The sequence below is a fragment of the Tiliqua scincoides genome, chromosome 7 (genome assembly GCF_035046505.1).
Source record: "Tiliqua scincoides isolate rTilSci1 chromosome 7, rTilSci1.hap2, whole genome shotgun sequence".
Classification (NCBI taxonomy): Eukaryota; Metazoa; Chordata; class Lepidosauria; order Squamata; family Scincidae; genus Tiliqua; species Tiliqua scincoides.
Genome location: NC_089827.1, coordinates 72,995,937 through 73,018,655, shown reverse-complemented (window position 1 = coordinate 73,018,655; position 22,719 = coordinate 72,995,937). Strand labels below are relative to the sequence as shown.

General features: G+C 43.7%; 3 protein-coding genes across 3 annotated transcripts in view; 2 read left to right on the top strand and 1 right to left on the bottom strand.

Moving 5' to 3' along the window:
- Positions 1-4,990, top strand: part of LOC136657584 (glioma pathogenesis-related protein 1-like) — a 32,288-nt gene extending 27,298 nt beyond the window's left edge. The window contains exons 4-7 of the mRNA XM_066634504.1: positions 2,562-2,644; positions 3,705-3,731; positions 3,824-4,010; positions 4,972-4,990. Coding sequence (XP_066490601.1) covers positions 2,562-2,644; positions 3,705-3,731; positions 3,824-4,010; positions 4,972-4,990 — 316 coding nt within the window. The remainder of the gene's footprint in view (positions 1-2,561; positions 2,645-3,704; positions 3,732-3,823; positions 4,011-4,971) is intronic.
- Positions 4,991-5,061: 71 nt separating this feature from the next.
- On the top strand, positions 5,062-18,060 carry LOC136656962 (glioma pathogenesis-related protein 1-like). The gene is made up of 5 exons (XM_066633484.1): positions 5,062-5,275; positions 6,020-6,265; positions 9,773-9,882; positions 12,001-12,083; positions 13,923-18,060. The coding sequence occupies exons 1-5, from the start codon at positions 5,093-5,095 to the stop codon at positions 14,057-14,059; spliced, it is 759 nt and encodes a 252-aa protein (XP_066489581.1). The 5' UTR covers positions 5,062-5,092; the 3' UTR covers positions 14,060-18,060.
- On the bottom strand, positions 14,490-21,959 carry LOC136656961 (KRR1 small subunit processome component homolog). The gene is made up of 10 exons (XM_066633483.1): positions 21,874-21,959; positions 20,939-21,114; positions 19,804-19,938; positions 19,410-19,535; positions 19,243-19,326; positions 17,965-18,021; positions 17,198-17,368; positions 16,437-16,514; positions 16,227-16,320; positions 14,490-15,084 (listed from the first exon to the last, which is right to left on the bottom strand). Exons 1-10 carry the CDS (start codon positions 21,932-21,934, stop codon positions 14,948-14,950), a joined length of 1,119 nt encoding a protein of 372 aa, XP_066489580.1. The 5' UTR covers positions 21,935-21,959; the 3' UTR covers positions 14,490-14,947.
- Between the last annotated feature and the right edge of the window lie 760 nt (positions 21,960-22,719).

Below are 22,719 nucleotides of genomic sequence, written 5' to 3'. Positions count from 1 at the left end.
CAAAAGGGGTTAGGTTTCTGTGCCAAGTCACAGTCCTAGGTCAGATTCCAAATCCAATAAGCCCAGTCAGTCAGTCAGTCACCTCACCTGCCTCCAACCTGCACTCCTTCTACAACCCACCCCCACTAGTTCCTCCAGGTGCTGTTTATGTGCTCCCAGGTTCACTTTAGCCTCTAGTGGCTGCAGCTGTGCAGCACACCCCCCAGCTACCACCTGGGCTTTAACCCTGCATTTACTTAGAGCAAGGGGCACTGTGGACACCACATTCTACCTCCTTGCCAGATCTTCCGCTATTCCACTACACTCGCCAATGCAGCAGCACCATAATGGCTACCACTGCATCCTGCAAGGATGCAGTTGAAGAAGTCTCCTCTGGGTCAGGGAGCAATTACCTGGGGATAAGGCTCCACAGTGCAGGGGGTGTCTGATCGGATGTACATTTGCTAAATAGCTCATGCGGGTTCGCATGAACCCATTCTGCAGGATTGGGTCTGGGAAAGGCCCAGATTGTGGCCTTATCCCCGGCCACATTGTTACATCGTTCAGCCTTCCCTGCCCCTGTTCCACTGTCCCCTGCCACCTTTGGAGGCAGGTGGCTCTGGATCCACTTAGGCCAGCAGGAAGGCTCCAGCCTTTCCACCAGCACCCCAGCAGCACACTACTGAGCATGCTGCCAGAGCATCTTTTACAACTGGCAGTGACTGCTTTTTGACAGTCAGGACCAGCAGAAGAGGTGCTGTGATGACAGCTGGCCCACGTAGGATTGGGCTGTGAGTCCTCTGGAAACTTGCTACCAGAAAAATCAAAACCATTGGCTCCCAAGAAGAGTTTTATTCCACTGTTTACTTCTACAGAGTATCTGACTCCAAAGAGCACAATCCACTACAAGCCAGGTCTTGTCTTTTGGGAAAGCCAACAGGAGCTTTTGTGTATGGAGGATGCGGGATCACCCTTTGACTTTCAAGCACTAGGCATAATTAAATCTACTCCCACCTCCCTCTCATCTCCCCCTTGTTCCTCCTGCCCCATTTCACTCCGTCCCAACCCCTGTGCAGCCTAACCTGCACTCCTCAGTGGACATCCTCAGCCCATCTTTGTATGGACTTGGCCTCTCGCCACTTGGCCTCTCTTTCACCAGCAGTGATGCATTTGTGACAGCCACAAAGCATGTCATGGCAATCGAACCCATGTTCCACCAGCATAGCATGCCCACAGAATTGAGTCATAAGGGTCCAAAGAGACATGACATAAGAACAGCCCCACTGGATCAGGCCATAGGCCCATCTAATCCAGCTTCCTGTATCTCACAGCGGCCCGCCAAACGCCCCAGGGAGCACACCGGATAACAAGAGACCTGCAAGGCTTCCTGGGAATTGTAGTTAAGAACATAAGAACAGCCCCACTGGATCAGGCCATAGGCCCATCTAGTCCAGCTTCCTGTATCTCACAGCGGCCCACCAAATGCCCCAGGGAGCACACCAGATAACAAGCGACCTGCAAGGCCTCCTGGGAATTGTAGTTTAAGAACATAAGAACAGCCCCACTGGATCAGGCCATAGGCCTATCTAGTCCAGCTTCCTGTATCTCACAGCGGCCCACCAAATGCCCCAGGGAGCACACCAGATAACAAGCGACCTGCAAGGCCTCCTGGGAATTGTAGTTTAAGAACATAAGAACAGCCCCACTGGATCAGGCCATAGGCCTATCTAGTCCAGCTTCCTGTATCTCACAGCGGCCCACCAAATGCCCCAGGGAGATTAATTATGTATCTACCTATCAGCTCCTACTTCAGTGAATAACCATCTAGTTCTCTTATTACATGTGCCTCTACTTTCCTATATTCTCATGCATGATGTCTCTCTTTCTGTATCTCCTGCTGTGGACTGCTTAGAAAATGAAGGAATTTTGAACCTGATATTTCCATAGTGGATGGGAAAGATGTTTTTGTTCCTTCTTTACCTTTAAAAACATATTACACATACATGAGGTACGGGAAAATCTTCAAAATTCCCCTTGTACTATATTCCTGTAACATGACTATAACCAGTGACTATGACTGTAAGATGACTATAACCAGTGAAGTGAATGGCTGGTGAGGCACTTGCTGTGGTGCGGCACTGCAAAGCATTCTGGGGGGCTACCTGGAAGCCACAGCACCTGTGCAATCAGACTGGAGGTGGTGCTCTCCCTGCTGTAGGTCTGCAGTAACATGCCTGTTACTGTACAGGGAGAGACTAGAGCTGCGGCAGATGAGAACCGCAACCACTCAGAAATTGTGGAGCATATGTACAGTCTCAGGGAATCGGTTTCTGAGTGGTTGTGTGATTGCAGGAGAGGCTGAGCTCTCATCTGTTCTATCTCTAGTCTAGCGGTAGAAAGAGCTTAGCCTCCCCTGGGATTGCGCAACCCCTCATAAAGTGGGTGGCAGGTGTGTGCAATCACAGGGGAGCTTGAGGCTGTTTTCCATAAAGTATGACAGGTGAGGCTCTGCCTCCCTGATTGCATGTTCCTGACTATAATTATCTTTGTTTCTTAAAGTAGACTCATCTTTGCTTTTGCAGTGGAAATTATCCAGTGCACCCTTACAAGCGGGGAAGGGCATGCAGTGAATGTAAAGGGGACACATGTGTACAGAATCTCTGTGGTAAGGATTTTGTTACCTGGGAGCATCAAAGCTGTGTGTAGTTTTATGAAGGCAAAAGAATTTGTTTCCTCATTTAATTATGATTGGGGGCTGAATTCTGATAAAACAGACCCTTTTAGGTTCAGTAGATTTTATTTGCAAAGTAAATGGTTTATGATTGTGTTTAGATGCCAGATAACTATGTGATTGAGGCCCAAATCCTAACCAACTTCCTGCACTGACACAGCTGTGCCAGTAGGGCATGTGCTGAATCCTGCAGTTGGGTGGCAATCACAGAGACCTCCTTTCTTTTCTTTTCAGCTTTTCTTTTCATTTTTCCTAACTGCAGGGATTACAGAATATGTATGAAATACTATAAGCATTCTCAACTTTGAGCCCCTCATCTTTGAATTCCAAACTAATAAAGACATAAACTTTTTTTAAACGTTTTATCTGGTTGTTAACTAGGCTACTAACATACGGTGTCTGAATACCTTGAGATTTTTCACTGTTGTTTTTTATTATATTAATTTATTATTTCAAACCCTACAAGTCACATTGGAAAACTTTTTTTTTAAATAATCAGAAGGTGGGATGCACATGTTTTAAATAAACAATCCCAGTTCTTTAGGAGGCAACACACAGGCCAAATCAACACACAGGCCAAATCAACTCTGCCTCTCCACTAAGGTAATCAGCCTAATTGTTTAATAGTTCTGTAGGTGAGAGGATTTTGGTAAGTGAAGCTTTTCAGACATGGCTAAGAAAAACTTTATTTTAAATGCATGATGACTACAATTCTGCAATGACTGGTATAAGTTTCGTATTGCCCTTAGCACTATCTATGACCATTTTTCTGCTAGTTGGAGTGCTAGTTTTGTTCTTGGTTTATCCAGACAATGAGTTCAGTGGTTTCTTAGGGGTTTTAACTATGCAGCAATCCTATGGACACTTACCTGGGAATAATCCTCATTGATCATACAATTGTGCTACAAGCAGCTATCTTATGCAGAGATTGTTGTTGTAAAGAGCACCAGATATGCTGATTCAACATTTACGTAACTTTCTTTTTGCTCTCTAGAGAATCCAGAGCGTGATCAGCTGAAAAGTATGTACTCTATTGGTTGGATTGCTTTCACTATTACTTGGATTGCCTAAACCCCTTTTCTAGGGCTGACCATAAACTTTTTTTTTTTTAAGGTTATTCTCATTGGTATCCAGATTGGAATGTACCTAAGCATGGAACAAAGTCACCACCCAAAATTCATCCCCCAGCTCCAGACCCCGTTTTTCCACGCCCTACCAGACAAATGACACCACAAAAGCCACGGCATACCAGCACTCCAGCCCCTAAAATTTCTGTTTCATCACGCTCTGCCTATGACTCGTACTGTGCTGCTGCTGTGACTCTTAGAATATCATTTATTTTCTTGACTTTTGGCACGGTGGTTATGTTATCCAAGAAATATCCTCAAATGTTTATATATGACAAATCACTCTAGCCTGTAAATGGCACCCCAGGCCTCTTTGAAACTCTGAACGTGAGTCTAAACTTTGAAAATGTATGCTCTCACGTAAGCACAGAAAATGTTGCCTACGTGATAGCTTTAGAATCTGAAAGTACAGAAAGCAGAGAGCAGAATCTGTGATTTTAATGGTTTCAGATCAGGCAAATGGCAGTATGGTCTAAAAACCACTGAAATGCACCTAGTTTGATTAAGAGAAAATGTGTTTGGAACTGGGGTGCAAGGCTGCTTGCCAAATTGAGGCCATGCCTAAAGAACTAACAGGCAAAAATACCTCCTTGAATAGGACTCAGCACTTTTTGTGTTCTGTGTGTGCGACATGTGGTTTTCTGTATCTCCACATAGCTTTTATTGGTTCTGTAATGTGGTTTCCTCTTTTGGATCTATATAATAAAGGTTCATTGCAAAACTGGGAAAATTATGTTGATGTTTTAAAGGCCATTCGTAATATGGCACTTTATGGATTTTTATACTGTCCAGTATCCCTGCTGCTCTCTAAGTAATTAAGGGACATATAACATTTTATTCATTTCTATCCTGCCTTTCACTGGATCGTCCCAAGGCAGCTAACAAGAGTATAAAAATGACTTTTAAAAAATCCAGTAAAATAAAATTCAACTGTTTAAAAAAGAAATAAGACAGGCAAAAGTAAAACAGACCAGGAGCAGCAGATACAAGAGCAACTCACAAGCTGTTATATGAAGAAATGCAAGAGAAACAAACAAGGAAGTCTCCGAAAAGGCATAAATCATCGACTGACTCATTTCTCTGCCTGCAGAGAAGTTGTTGATTCATTTCCTGTTGTCTGCTCAAATGTTGCAGACCAAGTGAAGTGCAGTGAAGGAAAAAGGAACCTAAAGATTTTTGAGCTAAACGTTTGCCCAGCAAAGAGCAACTTCATATTGCAAACATTTGGCTGTTCAGTCAAGAGAGTGACTCCAGAATGACAGAAATCCACCTGCTCCTTGGTGTTTTGATGTTCTTGGATCTATCCGCTTGGTGCTGCTCATATGGCCTCGATACTTTGCCCGATATTAGAAATGCAGACTTTATTAAGGAGTGTGTCAGAGCACATAACCATTTTCGATCCAGTGTGACTCCACCAGCAAGTGACATGCGTAGGATGGTAAGGGAACCTGCTTACTATGTTTGTAACTATAGATAATGTAAAATTGCATTCATTTATAGTTCTTTCCAGTTTATATTTCCAGCACAATGTTATGCACATCAGACATAAGCCTTGTTGAGTTCAGTGGGATTCACTCCCTCTAAGTGTGTATAGGATTACAGCCATTCCTGAGGATTTTTCCCCCAACATGAGGTAATGCTGGAGATTCCTGCATCTTGCTTTCAGTAGTCACTTGGAGATTGATGCTGGTTCCTGGACACCCCAGATCAATCCTGGAGGGCTAGCAACCCCATTGGAATTCTGGGGGCCTGAAAGCCCTCAACTCAGGGCCTTGGAAACAAACGCAAGCCTTTAGCGCTACAACGTCCCATATCCTATTTGAAACAGTTTGTATTTTAGAAGTATGCATGTAACTTTGTAAGGAATTCTTTATGGGTGGTGATCTCAAATGCACTGATGAAGCTTGTCTGATTCCTACAAGTCACAGAATAGTGAACCTGGATCCGGCTTGGGGAGGCCAGTGCAACACCTTGCACTGACCTCCCGGACTCTAAAGTCAGCACAAATGTGCCTTACGGCATGTTTGCATCAGCCCCGGATCGGTACAAGTGACTTGTGCCAGTCTAAACCGGGGTTAGGATTGCGCTGCACGAACCTTAACTCTTCTCTTAATCCAAAGGTTATGTGACCTAGAATGTAAAACAAAATGATCGTCACCTACTCTTACTGTGTTTGTTGCAGAGTTGGGACCATGATCTAGCGATAACAGCCCATACCTGGGCACAGAAGTGCCATTTCCAACATAATCCTGACCTCCAAATACGTGGGAAGGTCCACCCAATCTTTCCATTCATTGGAGAGAATATTTGGACTGGCTCTGGGATGCGTTTCAATGTGACAAACAGCCTTAAGAATTGGTACGATGAAGTCAAAGATTACAATTATGCCACTCAACAGTGTCATAAAGTATGTGGCCATTACACTCAGGTAAGTCATTGGTTATGTTTCAGGAAGTGACGTAGTGGCTAATATGTGCTGTGAGGTAGGAAGTACCTGCTTCAAATTTTGCCTCAACAGAAAAATTAGGAGGCTCAAGGCAGTATCTTTCAGGACCTTTTCTTGGGAATACTGATGATGACTTACCTGACAGGGAGGCACAGATTATCGATTACTGACAAAATTTGAAGCATTTGTAAACTCAGTGGAAATGTGAAGGATCATGATATTTTCCCAGTAGCATCTCAGGAAGTTTCTCTACTGAATCATCAGAGGAGTTCAGATTTTTTTACTGATTAGAAGGAAGAAATCATTTATAGGAGCTGAAAAGGAAGTAGCAATCAGTGAAGGTACCCAGAGAAAAAATCTGGAAAGAACCAAGTATGTAAATTGCCTGCAACTCTCCAAGGTGCCTAATCTTCCTATGTTCAAAGCAGTCCTGTTTTAAGCACCTCTCTCAACTCCAGACTTGCAGCTCTGATATTCCGCCCCCCCCCCCAAGATATGAACTTTCCGGAATCTGATTGACCATGCTTTGCTACCCAAAATACAGGCAAAGTTATGTATCATCGTGGAAATACAATAAAAACCTGTGTTGTTTTTTTCTCTAAACATGATGGAACATTTGAAAACTATAGGTTTACAATATAGTAAGCATTTATTCTCTGTATACCCAATGAAGCCACCCCATCACATAGGTTTGGAGGGCTCTGAACTTTAGGAAAATATATACTCCATGAATGGATTCACTCAAATTAACTTGAATTACCAGAGTATTATTTCCTAAAGAGATGAGGTCCCCAAAGGGTAACCAGTAGACTTCCACTAGCCTATTAACCTTCTAAAAGTATTTGCGACTGCTTTTTGTGTTTTTCTAAGAAATATTTGACCATCCAACTGCAGCAGTAGTTGCAATGCAAGATCACTCATGCTCCCGACTCACAAACAGACAGGTATGGGATTCAAAATATGGAGCATGGTTTCAATGGTTTGATCAGTGGGTGTCCAGGCCTTGTGCCTATTTAGGGGAACTCAGCCTGGTTCATAATCTTGATTCATGTGTATATCTCAAAATGGGCCATAGTGGCTCAGTCTCATAATGCGTGAATATGAAATAATTTGTTCTGAGGTAGTATAGAGTGAGCAAATACCTGCAAAATTCCATGGTCAAAATTCCATGATGGTTCTAGAATGCTCTAGTACAGCCATTTTCAACCACTGTGCCATGGCACACTGGTGTGCCATGAGCAGTCCACAGGTGTGCCACAGGAATTTGGGGGAAGGTCATTTATTAGTAGGGTCAATAGGCAACATGAGCCCCCCACTGGCTGCATCATGTGCCTCGTCAATTATCAAAAACCTAGCGGTGTGCCTTGACCATTTTAGTGCCTTGCCAGTGTGCCAAGAGATGAAAAAGGTTGAAAATTGCTGCTCTGGTAGCACACATCAAGGAATAAACAGCTATTTCAAATGATTGCACATTTTTACAAGACACCAGCAGGTGGCACACCTTACAATGTGCTCACATGAGACGCAACTCTATAGTCCTGGACAGAACTCTTTATACAATGAATACATTTGGAGTAGTATGATAGTCACTTGATTGCCTCCACTAAACCCATAATAAAAAAATGAAATGAGACCCTCACTGGACTAATTTAATTTTGTTAACACTTTAAATTAGCTCTTGGATAACACTTGATGAGTGTCCACAAAGATTCACAGGGACAAATAAATGACTTACACATCCCCCCACCTCCCATAGTTTGAGACTAAGATCTGGGTTGCACTGAAGACCTTCCTGCTCAGTGCTTAGCACTGGGGTGCAATTTCCTTACGGTGCCAATTGATGGCCAAGGTTTGGAGCAGTTTGGAGCCCTGAACTTAAGCAGCACAGTGAGGGGTGGGGGTTATGTTTATTGCTCCCTTCCTACACGGTGCAGGAGCTGTTAGGAAACTGGGTGTCAGAGAACATACTTTTTTATCTGATTAAATCCGCCCATTGACCCATCCAGATCCTTTTCAAGATTGGAACAGCTTTACTGGTGTGCAGTGGTCTCCACTTTGGAGACTGCTGACTTAGATGAACATTGGGTTTCAAATTCAGTTCTATTAGATGCACTACAGATTTTGTTCATAAGAACATAACAGCCCCACTGGATCAGGCCATAGGCCCATCTAGTCCAGCTTCTTGTATCTCACAGTGGCCCCACCAAATGCCCCAGGGAGCACACCTGATAACAAGAGACCTGCATCCTGGTGCCCTCCCCTGCATCTGGCATTCTGACATAGCCCATTTCTAAAATCAGGAGGTTACACATACACATCATGGCTTGTAACCCGTAATGAATTTTTCCTCCAGAAACTTGTCCAATCCCCTTTTAAAGGCATCCAGGCCAGATGCTGTCACCACATCCTGTGGCAAGGAGTTCCACAGACCAACCACATGCTGAGTAAAGAAATATTTTCTTTTGTCTGTCCTCTCTCCCAACACTCAATTTTAGTGAATGTCCCCTGGTTCTGGTGCTATGTGAGAGTGTAAAGAGCATCTCCCTATCCACTCTGTCCATCCCCTGCATAATTTTGTATGTCTCAATCATGTCCCCCCTCAGGCGTCACTTTTCTAGGCTGAAGAGGCCCAAACACCATAGCCTTTCCTCATAAGGATGGTGCCCCAGCCCAGCAATCATCTTGGTTGCCCTCTTTTGCACCTTTTCCATTTCCACTATATCCTTTTTGTGATGTGGCGACCAGAACTGGACACAATACTCAGGGTGTGGCCTTACCATAGATTTGAACAACGGCATTATAATATTAGCCGTTTTGTTCACAATACCTTTTCTAATGATCCCAAGCATAGAATTGGCCTTCTTTACTGCTGCCGCACATTGGGTCGACACTTTCATCGACCTGTCCACCACCACCCCGAGATCTCTCTCCTGATCTGTCACAGACAGCTCAGAACCCGTCAGCCTATATGTGAAGTTTTGATTTTTTGCCCCAATGTGCATGACTTTACACTTACTTACATTGAAATGCATCTGCCATCTTGCTACCCATTCTGCCAGTTTGGAGAGCTCCTTCTGGAGCTCCTCACAATCACTTCTGGTTTTTACCACTCGGAAAAGTTTGGTGCCGTCTGCAAACTTAGCCACTTCACTGCTCAACCCTGTCTCGAGGTCATTTATGAACAGGTTGATAAGCACCGGTCCCAGGACAGATCCTTGGGGTACACCGCTTTTCACCTCTCTCCAGTGTGAAAATTGTCCATTGACACCCACTCTCTGTTTCCTGGTCTTCAACCAGGTCTCAGTCCAGGAGAGGACCTGCCCTCTAATTCCCTGACTGTGGAGTTTTTTTCAGTAGCCTTTGGTGAGGGACCGTGTCTATTCATCATACAAAGGCTTCTCTTACCATCTCTTAAGCCAGGTATATAGCATAAGCTATAAGTCTTCCTGAAAGGCTACGTAATCACAGAGTATGGGAATCTTGTTTCAGATGGTTTGGGCTACAAGCTACAAAGTTGGCTGCGCGGTTCACTTCTGCCCTAGAGTAACCAACTTCAGGAGTCCTAACGCTGCACATTTCATTTGCAACTATGGGCCTGGGTAAGCAATTGGATTTGCAATTCTTGTAAGAAGTTATGTTGTGAAAGAATGGCTGCCTTGTAGAACTGTGAAACTGGCAACAGTCGTGGTAACCCTTCAGCACTACACTGCACTGCCTCTTGTGCACTCAGTGGGTTGTGGCCTTGAGGAAGACACCAGCATCTGTCTCCGTTTTTGGGTTCCCATCCCATGAAGAAGGGATAGCAGTCTCACAGAACAAATGATTTCTTTATTACATGTATGTAGGGGTGTTCATTGGATTTCAAATTGAATCACTCAGTTTCAGAAAGAGCCCTAAACAAAGTCCAGTTCCTCCAAAATAGCTTCATTTGGCTTTTCTCACCCTTCTCAATCATTTGAAAGGCACCTACCATATGCTGAGTTACCCTGAGACCCATGTCCACCTCCCTTTCTTGGATTAGTTTTGTTGGTGACAAGGGGGTGTGCGTGAAGGGTTAACTAAAATTTCAGTCCAACAGGGATTTAAGGGTTTACTAGAGATAGCTGTTTATCCAGAACATCTTGCCAAAATGAGTTGACAGGCACAAACGTTTCATTAATTGTAAATTTAAGAATATTTATTTCAATTTGCTAGGTTGCTAAATTCCACAGGCTCTGAGCAACAGGAAATATACGGCCATATATAAAAGTAGGCTGGTCAATATGAAACATTAAAATGTCTTCCTTTTAACAATGGCATAGCTTCCTTTTAACATGGGAGGGGGAGCTGGTGCGGCCTGCCCTCTGTGGTTCTTCAGGGGTTTTTCAGGCTCTCCATGGAGGGTGAGTTGTGCTCACTGCCCGAGTATTCAGAGTGACAAGCACAGCAAAGAAAGGTCCCCCCCCACACCTCTTGGCTCCAAATTGGAGCTGTTCCAGAAGCTGGGGGTGACACGATGACCTGGGGGGGGTGAGGTTGCAATGTCATAACATCACCCCTCCCTGGCACTGGCCAGCCCTACACTGCTGCTACCTTTTTATTCTCATGCTTTTACTATTAAGAACCCCTCACTGTCCCTATCCTAAACTTCCTCCTAAACTCAAGCTGAACATTGTACTGGCGGATGGGGGCGGGGGGGGGAAGGATGTTTAATTCCTCTATCAACTATAGCCATTTTAAAACACCTCATCCTCATTCCAGCCCTCTTCATGATGCCAGTGTAGTAGTAGTTGGCAACCTTCAGTCTCGAAAGACTCTGGTATCGCGCTCTGAATGGTGATTCTGGAACAGTGTCTAGTGTGGCTGAAAAGGCCGATTCGGGAGTGACAATCCCTTCCACACTGGGAGCAAGTGCAGTCTGTCCCTGGTCTGTCTCCCTGGCTATGGGCCTTCCTTCTTTGCCTCAGTCTGTTGGCCAAGTGTCTCTTCAAACTGGGAAAGGCCATGCTGCACAGCCTGCCTCCAAGCGGGCCGCTCAGAGGCCAGGGTTTCCCATCTGTTGAGGTCCACTCCTAAGGCCTTCAGATCCCTCTTGCAGATGTATCGCAGCTGTGGTCTACCTGTAGGGCGCTTTCCTTGCACGAGTTCTCCATAGAGGAGATCCTTTGGGATCCGGCCATCATCCATTCTCACGACATGACCGAGCCAACGCAGGCGTCTCTGTTTCAGCAGTGCATACATGCTAGGGATTCCAGCTCATTCCAGGACTGTGTTGTTTGGAACTTTGTCCTGCCAGGTGATGCCGAGGATGCGCTGGAGGCAGCGCATGTGGAAAGCGTTCAGTTTCCTCTCCTGTTGTGAGTGAAGAGTCCATGACTCGCTGCAGTACAGAAGTGTACTCAGGACACAAGCTCTGTAGGCCTGGATCTTGATGCCAGTGTGGCAAATCAAATAATTGGAAAGCCGCTAGGAATTAATACAGCAGCAGTGTTTCAGTCCCAGTTCTGAAAAGGCAGCTAAATTACTGGTTTAATGTTCACAAGTCCTTTGTGAACACTGGCTCAATTACAGCACCTAATTGTTCCAAAATTCAATGATTTAAACGTGTGTTACATGTTAAGAATTCTTCTAGACTACAATTTCCGTTAAACTTTAATTTAAACAATTAAATCCTGTTAATTTCTGCTCCGTCCTCCTCCCTTTGCGGTGTGAGCTAATCAAACCATTCTTTGCCGCAGTGGGAATTATCCAACAAGGCCGTATAAGACAGGAGCAGCATGCAGTGAGTGTCCTGGGGAACCATGCGTAGACAGACTCTGTGGTAAGTCAAAAGAATTGGGCTTGCATGGCGCCATGCAAGAATGGGGCATTGTTACAAGATAGCAGGGTTTCATTCCACCTTCAGTTACACTTCAGTGAGAAAAAAAAGGGCAACGGTTTGGTGGTGTAGCTGGAGGGGGGGCAGAGAACACAGGCTGGCAGGGAGCGGGCAAGCGGCCCCTCCCTTCGGAGCCATTCCCGGCAGGGGGAGCAAAACGGCCCCGTACGGCTCTGTATAGAGACAATACACAGCCATTTTCAGAGCTTTTAACAGTAGCAGGTTTTGTGGAACTCCACTCCCCCCCCCCCCACTGGCTTACCAGATGGGCTTCTTTGTGACATTGGCAAAGATCTTCCCTTTTTTAGGAAGGCCTTGGAGAACAATCTTATGTTCACTCTTTCGCACTGTAGCTTTGTACTGCGTTTTAAATTTTAATTTTTTACTTGGTTGGTTTTTAGATATTGTTTTGTTATGGCTGCAAGCTGCCCACAAGGCCCACTGGGCTATAGGACGGGAAATAAAATTTAAGAATGCCCGTGATTGCAGCTGCTGCCTCCCGGACTCCCACCATTGCGTTCTGGGCCATCTGAATACAGATTAATTTACACTGAGGTTTTTCTATGCATTATATGGTAAAAATATAATATCCCCTTCTCTGTCCATTTCTAACACAGAATTCCTAGACCCAGCTCTCGAGCATGTATTTCACAGTATTCACTAGATCACATAATGAGGCTCTACTGATTAGCGTTGTGCAGAGAGAACCTATCAATAACCCCAACCAAAAATCTCCTTTGTTTGAATTGGTGGGACCTAACTAGTCATTGCTGCAAATACCAAGGCTTCAGAAAAGTGCAGGTTACTGTCTCTCCTGTTTGAGGCGCAAGACTTAATATTTCACGGAGCTTTGAATTTGGCGCTCTATGTGCCGAGAAAGAGAGACAAGGAGGAGGTATTATATTGTCATTTGCAAGCACATTCTCTATCAACAAACCGTGGATAGTCACTATGTTTATCTCACTGCATATGGGAAATCTTTGGCCTAGATTAGAGATGGTCAGCCTCTTGCACCTAAGAGAGGATTACAGACTTTGAAAACAGCCAGCGTGGGGGCTGTTATGGCCTTTAGAGCAAGCATGTGCTCCAGCAACCCCCAAGGCATACTGTGTAGAGTGTCTGACAGGTCAGAAGGGGGGAAAAGGGTGCCAATAGGAGCATGAGGGACATGCTGCCACTTTCCAGTTGCAAGAGCTCCATCTAAAGTGGTTGGGTAAAGTAACAGCACACAACAGACACATCCATGACCAGGCAGGGACACTAAAGGGGCACCCTCACTTCAGACAGGTAGGGCAGTGGTTTCCAAACTGTGTGCTATGGCACCCCAGGGCACTGCTGTGAACTCACAGGGTGCTGAATAATGTCCCCAGCGGCCTCCTGGCTAAGCTGCAAAAGCATATGATCTTGCGCTATTCTCTAGGAAGTACTGGCAACTGCCTCATCCATCCATGTTACGGTCCCACGGCAACAGGGCACCATGACCAATGGGAACCTCTGAGATAGGGATAGAGCCACGAAGACTCACATGGCAAACCAGATACCACTAATGACCTCTGCTCAAAAAATGCTAGACTGACAAAGGCTCAGGGCTGATGTTATCCAAAATTCAAATCTTTGAGCCTTTTGCTTTATTATAATAAAGTCATAATAGTTCTTAAATTAGAAATCAACAACCAGAATCTGGGCATATCCTGAACTAGTATCACTCTCTTTTAATGCTAAGGCAGTTACTTGATGTTCATGGAGTTTTCCCTGCAAATAATGTTGTTTATTATTTTACAGGTGAATTTTTGAAGGACCCATCTTGTGATGAATACTGCATCCTTGTTCTAGCACTGAGACCCTCTTTAGCTTTACTGACTCTGGCAGTAGCCACACTTGTGCAAAAATATTATCCCACAACCTTTAGGTACGACTGAAATGGTAAAAGGAGAAAATTTGAGAGATAAAGTCAGCATGAATCTGGCATTAACTGATTAATTATCAAGACATACAGTGCCCAGGGCATGTCTCCAAGTTTGTTTTTAAGTACTAAAAAGGCACATGAAAGATGTCCTTCAGCTTAGGATTCAGCAGTCACAAAAGGTATGATTTTAACTTCTTGACCAGAAAAAATTCACCAAGTGTCATACAACTGATTTTATGGCAAAACAGAAACTTCTAGGCTTGTATTAAATTCACCTGCTTATGCAAGTGAATCCTGTTGACCTCAAACATACATGTAATTCAACCAACTGAAGCCAGTATTTGGAAACTAGGTGATTCATATGTGATATTCAAGACAGAACTCCCCTCCCCCCCCCCCCCCAAAACCAATTGTGTACAAAACCGTGTCCAGGAATACCATCATATATATAAAAATTGTTTATGTAAATTGCAGTCTCCCAGAAGACCTAATATACACCAAAATTACAATTGTGCTGGAACATGCATTCAACATCTTCATTTAGAAAACCTATGTCTTCTTGTGGTTTATAAGAAGAGTACTCTACAAGAATTTCACACAACGGTATCAAATGTCACAAGGCTGTGGAAAATATTCACATACTGTACAAAATCTTCTCAGTGATGGTATCACACATGCCAGAAGTCTTAATATCAGAAGTTTCAAGTCATTCCCTGCCCCCCCATCAGACAAAGTGGAGGCTTTCATACTTTTTAAAGTTCACTGCTAGTGATGATAATACAAACAAAGCTAATTATTCATCTTGAGTATATAGATCCTTCTTGGAAAAAGTCAACTTTGAACATCATTCTTTCAACATCATCATCAACTTTGAGTATGTTGGAAAAAGCCAACTTTGACATCATTTCTTTTTCTTCTTTTCATTCACTGCCATTTTTAACTGAATTTCTTCCTTGGAAAGGGCTCCCAGCTTCTTCTTCTTTGCCTTTTTAACCTTGTCCTTAATAGCTTCAATATCAATTTTTGTTTCAGAAGAAGCTACACGATAAAGAAATAAACACAATAGGTTACCATAAAGGATATTAGTGATACTCAAACGTCAATATCAATCAGTTAGGCCCAGTTTAAACATGAAGTATCCACCCACCCACCTCCCATACACACACCCAAAAAATATTCCACCACCAGACAGCCCTACCTGTGGATCCTTAATATGCCAATATCACAAGTGCAGGCACAGCCATTTCAAACATGAACACAACACCCTGCACGTATACTTTTTCTTTTTTGTTAAACACACGCACAACATTACACTGAAAACCAAGCCTGACTGAAACTTGGAAATCTCTGAAAAAGTGTTAAACTTTGCAAATTAACTGAAAAATGCAGTTAAACTTCTAAAATTAATTGACTTTTGTCTCTCCCAAGAGTAATAATGTACCTAAACTTAGATTATCAGCTAGCAAAGAAGCTCTGCTAAAATAAAACCAGACTTGTCTGGAATCACTCAAACGCCCAGCAAAGTAGTTTCCATGCCTTAAGTCACATTGTGTCTGAACTACTGCTCCTGAAGACAGTTCAGAAGATTCAGCTGGTACAGAGTCTTGCATCCGCACATACCCCCACATGCATCTACCAACCCCCGAGACATGATTTCACGAATACTAGAACTTTTCATGCAACTTACACATGCTCAAAAAATTAGTATCGCCTTTTTTCCTAAGGGCCCAATCCTATCCAACTTCCCGGCACTGATGCAGCCATGCCAATGGGCTGTGTGCTGCATTCAGTGGTATGTGGGCAGTCACGGAGGCCTCCGCAGGGTAAGGGAATGTTTGTTTCCTTGCCTCAGGGCTGCCTTGCCACCACATCAATGCTGGAAAGTTTAATAGGATTGGGTCCTAAGAACACATGTATTTTCAGTTTAGGCATGCTGAATTTTAACCTAAAAGACAGGACGACTCCTCACAAACCACAGGGACCTCCTGCCCCCATTTATCTTCTCTCTTCCTCAGTTTTCCAAAACTATTCACCATCAAAGCCTCTGAATGCACAGGAGAGACCTGTGTCAATTCTGCATGCAGTAACAGACAAAAGCAGTTTTCTTTCAAGGATGCCACTCTACACTTAGCAAACTTGCTATTGGTGTTCAAGGTTAAGAAGAGCAGAACCAAGCTCACCTTTCTTTGGTTTTACCGCAGGCTTTTCCTTAGGTGGAATAAATGCTTTGTTTCTTTCCTCCTGTCTCTTACTAATTGCCTCTGCTTGTTTAGCCTATTGGAGAAAAAAAGCCACACATTTCAGGTAGCAGATGGACGTACAAGAATGGTAGATACAGCACATTTTTTAGAAAGTGAAAAAAAAGACAAGAGACATCCAAGTGGCTGTACCTTTATCTCCTCCACTCTCTTGCGTTTCTTTTGACTTTCTTTCAAGAAATATTCACCACTTGCCAGTTCTTTATCAATCTGCACACAAAAAAATGATTATAATTAGGTGTACGTAAGAATACTTTTTATAATGACACGGAGAGAAAAATGAGAAAGAAAGCAAGAGATTTCAAAAATCTGAACTGCAGCATTGTCCAGTCTCTGCAGCATAAATGGAACAGAATGCATTAAAACGATGGACCGTTCTCACTTAATAAACAGTCACAGGAAAGATGAAGCTGCATAATGTACTCACACAACCCAGAAAGTTTATTTTGGGTAACAAATCATCTCTTTGAAAATAATGTTAGAAATTAAACACAATTTCTAATTTAGTGTCATTAATCCAACTTTCAATTAGTGGTTACTGACTGAAAAATCATCGTCAGCACCAAATACACAGTTGTAGATCGCTATGTTTACTATACAGTTATAGATCGCTATGTTTACTAAACAGCTACGTTTGCTAAACATCACAACACACTGAAAGCACCATAATTTTAACTCTTACTTTACCTTGGAAGAAACAAGTGAAACATTTAATTGCCATAAACTCCTCTGTACTAAGCACATTCTTATTAAGCACGTAACACCTCCCCCTTCAAGACAGTAATTGCATAACCTCTCAGTCATAAAAGATGGGCAAGGAATTTCTGCCAGCATCCCCTTTATATTGAGGATTCCCTCTACATTCCCCTGGACAATGCAGAGATGCAACAGACCTGACTGTCTGGCTGTGGAGGTGGGAAGGGAGTATATTCTTTCTTGGTGTTTTTCTTCTTTGGCTCCCTTCGTTTGTTCAAGTTCTTGTGCTTGAACTTAGGCAAAAACCGTTCCCAGTTCTGCAGCCTTAACTCGGGGTCCTTTAACAACTCCCTCTTAATCATCAGAGTCTTCAGCCATGTTAAAAATACCAAACAATAAATTAGAACATAATACTTGTTTAGCTCCCTCTACTGTCTTTTCTATTCAGATATTCAGGAAAATCAGAAGGCTTTTCATAGTGTGTATAAAATAAACTAGTTTAGGCTGAAACGCATGTGCATTTACCTGGAAGTAAGCAACACTGAATACAGTGGGACTACATCCAAGTAAACATGCATAGGATGCCTCTGTTAATTATAGCAGATAACACCAGATACTATTACTAGGAAAGTTATCTAATTAAGCCTTAGGCTGCAATCCTAACCACACTTTCCTGACAGTAAGCGCCATTGAACAAAATAGGACTTACTTCTGAGTAGACCTGGTTGGGTTTGTGCCTTTAGTCTTTTTTATTTTAAGTACATTACCAGGCAGAATAATCTAGATAAAAACATAAATGTTCTGTTGTTTGAATTCTGGTTTTTTTTCTTTAAATAAAAGTAATTTGTTAGAACAGAATACTAAAAAAGCAAGAAGCACCCCCAATGATAATAAAAGTAGTTAGACTATCAGGAAATGCCAAATAAAGTGTGGAATACTTTGTACCATAGAAAAATAAAATCACCTTGATGTTATATATAGGATGAATATTCTTCATTGTATCCAGAACAACTTTCCTAACCTGGGGGGGGGGGGGAAAGAAACAATTAGATAGTGTTTTAACAGCAAAATTGTCTAATTTCTGAAGCAATGTATTTTACAGTTCTGAACAAGATGGTAAATGAAATGAAACCAACCTGTTTACCCACCCTAAATTATCCTTTTTCAAAACAATTAACTGATTAATTTTGGAGAAGCAGTACACCTATGACCTGATCCAATGGTGTAGCTAGAAGAGGGTGCAAAGTGCTAAGTTTTGCAAGCCTCATCGCAGCATACAAGCAGCCTTTCCTCCTCCCCGTCAGAGCCATTCTGGGCTATGGGAGCAAAATGCAGGCGTATGTCCAGAAGGTTTCCCTGGAATGCCCCAAGAAGGCATATGCCTCTATTTTGCTCTAGCGCCTAGAATGGTTCTAAAGGGAAGGGGCTGCTTGCATGCTGTGGTGAGACCCCCTGCAAAACTTAGTGCTTTGCACCCCCTCTAGCTACACCACTTACCTGACCTTACAGATTAATGGTATGAGCTGCTGATGCATAAGCCAGCTGGCAGCCTGTGGATTTTTGAGTAAAGTTTGGTACTCATACTTCAGATCCAATACTACACAACTGCAAGAAAACGGGGGAAAGATGGCAACAGCTTTGGTCTCTTTGCATGGATAGAACTGCACTGACATTTACATACCAAAGAAGTATTTCAGTCTAGTAAACTGATTTCTAGAAAGGCACTTGTTTTAAATAGGGGATGACTGGAAGATGGGGGAAGATGGGGAGTAGTCCCTGCTAATTTTACAAAGTGGTACTTTTTAAAGTGATGGCTTTCTTACACTTGGCAGGGGAGAACAACTAGCCTTGCATCAGAATGCCAGATGCAAGGGAGGACACCAGGATGAGGTCTCTTGTGATCTGGTGTGTTCCCTGGGGCATTTGGTGGGCTGCTGTGAGATGCAGGAAGCTGGACTAGATGGGCCTACGGCCTGATCCAGTGGGGCTGTTCTTATGTTCTTATTAGCCTTTCATCCCAGCAGGGCTCCTCCTAGTGGATAGTTGCTGGTATCTCCTTTGTGTTTCTTTTTAGATTGTGAGCCCTTTTAGGACAAGGAACCATCTTCTCATTTCTGATGTGTGCTATGTTAACTGCTTTAAGGACTTTTCTATTGAAAAAGGCATACAAATATTCTAAATAATACAAGGTTCTACAATGTGACTGATCCTCTCAAATATTCACTCTGTAGCAAGATCTTACCTCTTTTAAGCCATTAAAAGGTCCAAGAGTTGACACAGTGTTCCCCTGAACCAGGATGTAACAGTTTGTTAAGAGCTCCAAAGCCTACAAGATACAGCAGATATTTAAACACAGAATTCTCATAAACCAAGGTCAGGAAGGATCACTAAAACATAAGATAAATGTACCTTGAGTGTCGATCCATTGGGACCAATAAGCCGCTGTCGCCTTTTAATAAATCTGTCTCTGTTTCGCACCAGAGATCCTATCTTAATTATGTCACATGCAGTCTCATCTTCAAGGATACGTACAGCCTGCATGGAAATGACAAACAGCTACAATTAAACAGGTAAGAACTGGTAGCAAAGGTCTTAAAATAAGTTTCTTCACTGTGAGAAACTATTTGGACAGTAGATTATAAATCAAAAAGCTAGTCTGTCACTTCCATTTAATACCAGTCACCATAAGCCCAGGCTCATATTTCTGATTTCCTGAAATCCAGACTGACTTGAAAAAATCCAAACAGAATTCAGTTTAGTAGGAATACTACAATAGTAAGCACACATTTATCACTGAACAAACCTGCTCAAATGGAACACTTCTTGCTAAAAGCTTTATTAAGTCTCTGGCTCGGATGATGATATATGGGTCAAAGGTTTTCTTCGTTGTGCTGACAGTCATACTTCCTTCAATTAAGTCTAAAGCTGCATTTACATGCTGTAACAGAAAAAAGCAAGGAATGATCTACTCAAAACTCTGACACTATTTAATAACAGTCATATGCAAAATGTATTCCACGATCAAAGTTTATCATGAATAATAAAGAAACCACAAATAAAAATTTGCATGAACATATATGGGAACGTGATTTAGGAAATTTTAAACAGAAGTAGTTTTATAACTTACAGGATTCACAGCCCAATCCTGAACTTCCCTGTGCCTGCTGGAGCAGAGGCACTAAAGTGGCTACCGCTGTTTCAGCAAGCACCAGGAAGCAGCCAAAGGTCTCCTCGGGGTAAGGGGTCTTTTGTCCCCTTCCTCTGGGGAAAGCCCCACAATGGGGCTTCTCAAGTCTGTGCTGGCTATTTTGCTAGTGTAAACTTGAAAGACTCCATGTCTGGCTTTTCAATGGGACATAGAGTTTAGGATCCCACTCCCCTCCCACCTCGTACCTCCTCCCACCCTGTCCTCCCCCAGAGACCGCCCAGTGTTTGCATTTCTCCTCGATGGTGGCATGTCCTTCTCCTGCTAAAGCTGCGGCCAAACCCTGACTGGTATTTGCTGCTTGCCAGATGCCACAAATGTGCTTTATGGTACATTTATGGCACCCAGCTTAGGACTGGGCCCTCAGAGTAGTTATCTTTTCTACCTGTACTTGTGCCTATTGACATGGATGCAGTTTTTGTTCAAATACCTGCTACGGATGCATTTATTTCTACTGGTTTGTGTAGGCTTCTGAGGCCTCTATACACATGGCAAAGCAGATATTTTATCTGATATTTTAGAAAATATTGGGTTGTGAAAACAGAAGCTTCTTTTAAGGCATGCATTAACTATAAGCTCCTCTGACCAGCTACATAGGTGGGAGGTGAAAATACTATCAACTTCAGAGATTTGTTCCCAATAATGCACACTTTCACCTTTCCCTCTAGCAATCTAGGTTCTTTAAGTGTAATATTAACATTACATGCTATGAACTTCCAGAAAGTGTTCCTACATGTTCATTCAATGCTTTCTGCACCAGTGGCCAGCATTCTTTCAAGTAAGCTTCCCGGTATTTTGGGAAGAGAGTGGCAAAGCTGCTTTCTTCCAGAAGTCCTTTAGGATTATCCTCTCTTGCGAAGGGTGGCTCTTTCCATCCATCAGGAACTGTAAGAAGTTCAGACTCATCCACTGTTATAAAAAAATAACATAACATTAGAATGGTGTGTGGGGAGGGGACAGAAAACCAAAAAGAAGTTTCCCAACAACTGCTCTGGATCTGATGTGAGGAAGTTGCGGCTTTAACAGCTATAAATAGCTTGGCTTTTCAAAGGTTGTTCCATCAAGACTGTGCCATCATTAGAACATCCTTGTAAGTTTCTAGCTCCATTTTGCTCCTGCCCCCCCGCTGGGAATGGCTCTGAAGGGAGGGGCTGCTTGCCCGCCGCAATGAGCCTCCCTGCCACGCTGGCTGCTCTGCCCCCTCCAGCTACGCAACCAGTCAGATCCCCTTTGAAAGACATTCACCACCACATCCTGCGGCAAGGAGTTCCGCAGACTAACCACACAGTGGCTAAAGAGATATTTTCCTCCAGAAACCTTGTGCTGTTCCCTTGTAAAGGTAGTCAGGCCCTCAGGTGCAATTGTCACATCCAGTGGCAGGGAGTTCCACAGGCCAGACCCACACCTTGTGATTCTACCACCAGATCCAGTGGCAGGGAGTTCCACAGGCTACACTCGTATCTTGTGGTTATACCACCAGATCCAGTGGAAGGGAGTTCCACAGGCTAGAACCACACCTCATGATCCTCTCACCACCGTCCTGTGACAGGGAGTTCCGCACACTCTCTCTGGGGCGGAGACCCACCTCGCTCCCGGCCTCCAGCTGCCCCCTCCTTTCTGGCTGGTGCTGAGGGCCCCCCAGCAGCCCTGAGCCCCCTCTGCCCTCACCTGGGCCGGCCTTCCTCCTCCTGGGCTGCCTCCCGGCCTCACCCCCCTCGGAGGCCGCCATGCCGCTCCCGCTTCACCACCCACAGACAACCCGGAAAGACAAACTCCGCCCAACGTGGCCTTACGCTGAGTCAACAATAGAGAAGGGAAAAAGCTAGAGCGACGCTTCTGGCGCCGCTCTGTGCTTCGCCACCTCTATTATGTTCAGAACGTTGCGAACTCGTTCAGGGTTTCATCCGGAAGTGACTTATGAGTGTGTGACTCCATCCCTTTCCTACTTCTATAGACGGTGCATTCTGGGCCTTGTAGTTCTCTGCTACTAGGACAATACAGGCGCAGGAACTACAGGATGCTGGATGCACGTGGTTCTGGTTCAGTGGTTGCCTGCTGCGGGGAGCCAGTGAAAGCCCAGCAAAGGTTCCTTTGTCTGACAGCACAACACACACACACACAGTAGCTGGATTTTTTTACAGTTCATACATTGGACTCTCAGCAGAACTATAACTTCTGCATACCAGGACTGATGTACCGTATGTCAGTGCCTCTCAAACTTTATAGCACTGGGACCCACTTTTTAGAATCGGGACCCACCAGAAGTGATGTCATTGACCTGGAAGTGATGTCTTGGTCAGAAGTGACATCACCAAGCAGGAAAAATTTTTACACCCCCTTACAACAAAATCAAAACAAATAAGCAAATTAAAAGTGTGCAATAAGTTTAAAATTTATTTAAAATAAAGAACCACCTCCTGATGCTCCCAAACAGTTGCCGATGTGGTCTTTTCAAAAATTTCCCCAAACTTTCCAAATGCTGCAATCCTATCCATTCTTGCCTGGGAGTAAGCC

What these genes read in the sequence shown, in the direction of transcription:
- LOC136656962 (XM_066633484.1), top strand. Translation starts at nt 5,093, where the DNA reads ATGACAGAAATCCACCTGCTCCTTGGTGTTTTGATGTTCTTGGATCTA. An exon ending in TATGTGGCCATTACACTCAG is followed by an intron (nt 6,266 to 9,772) that starts GTAAGTCATTGG and finishes ATCTTGTTTCAG; the next exon opens with ATGGTTTGGGCTACAAGCTA. An exon ending in ATGCGTAGACAGACTCTGTG is followed by an intron (nt 12,084 to 13,922) that starts GTAAGTCAAAAG and finishes ATTATTTTACAG; the next exon opens with GTGAATTTTTGAAGGACCCA.
- LOC136656961 (XM_066633483.1), bottom strand. Translation starts at nt 21,934, where the DNA reads ATGGCGGCCTCCGAGGGGGGTGAGGCCGGGAGGCAGCCCAGGAGGAGG. An exon ending in AGAAAGCATTGAATGAACAT is followed by an intron (nt 19,939 to 20,938) that starts GTAGGAACACTT and finishes TTTCTGTTACAG; the next exon opens with CATGTAAATGCAGCTTTAGA. An exon ending in CTTTTAATGGCTTAAAAGAG is followed by an intron (nt 18,022 to 19,242) that starts GTAAGATCTTGC and finishes CCCCCCCCCCAG; the next exon opens with GTTAGGAAAGTTGTTCTGGA.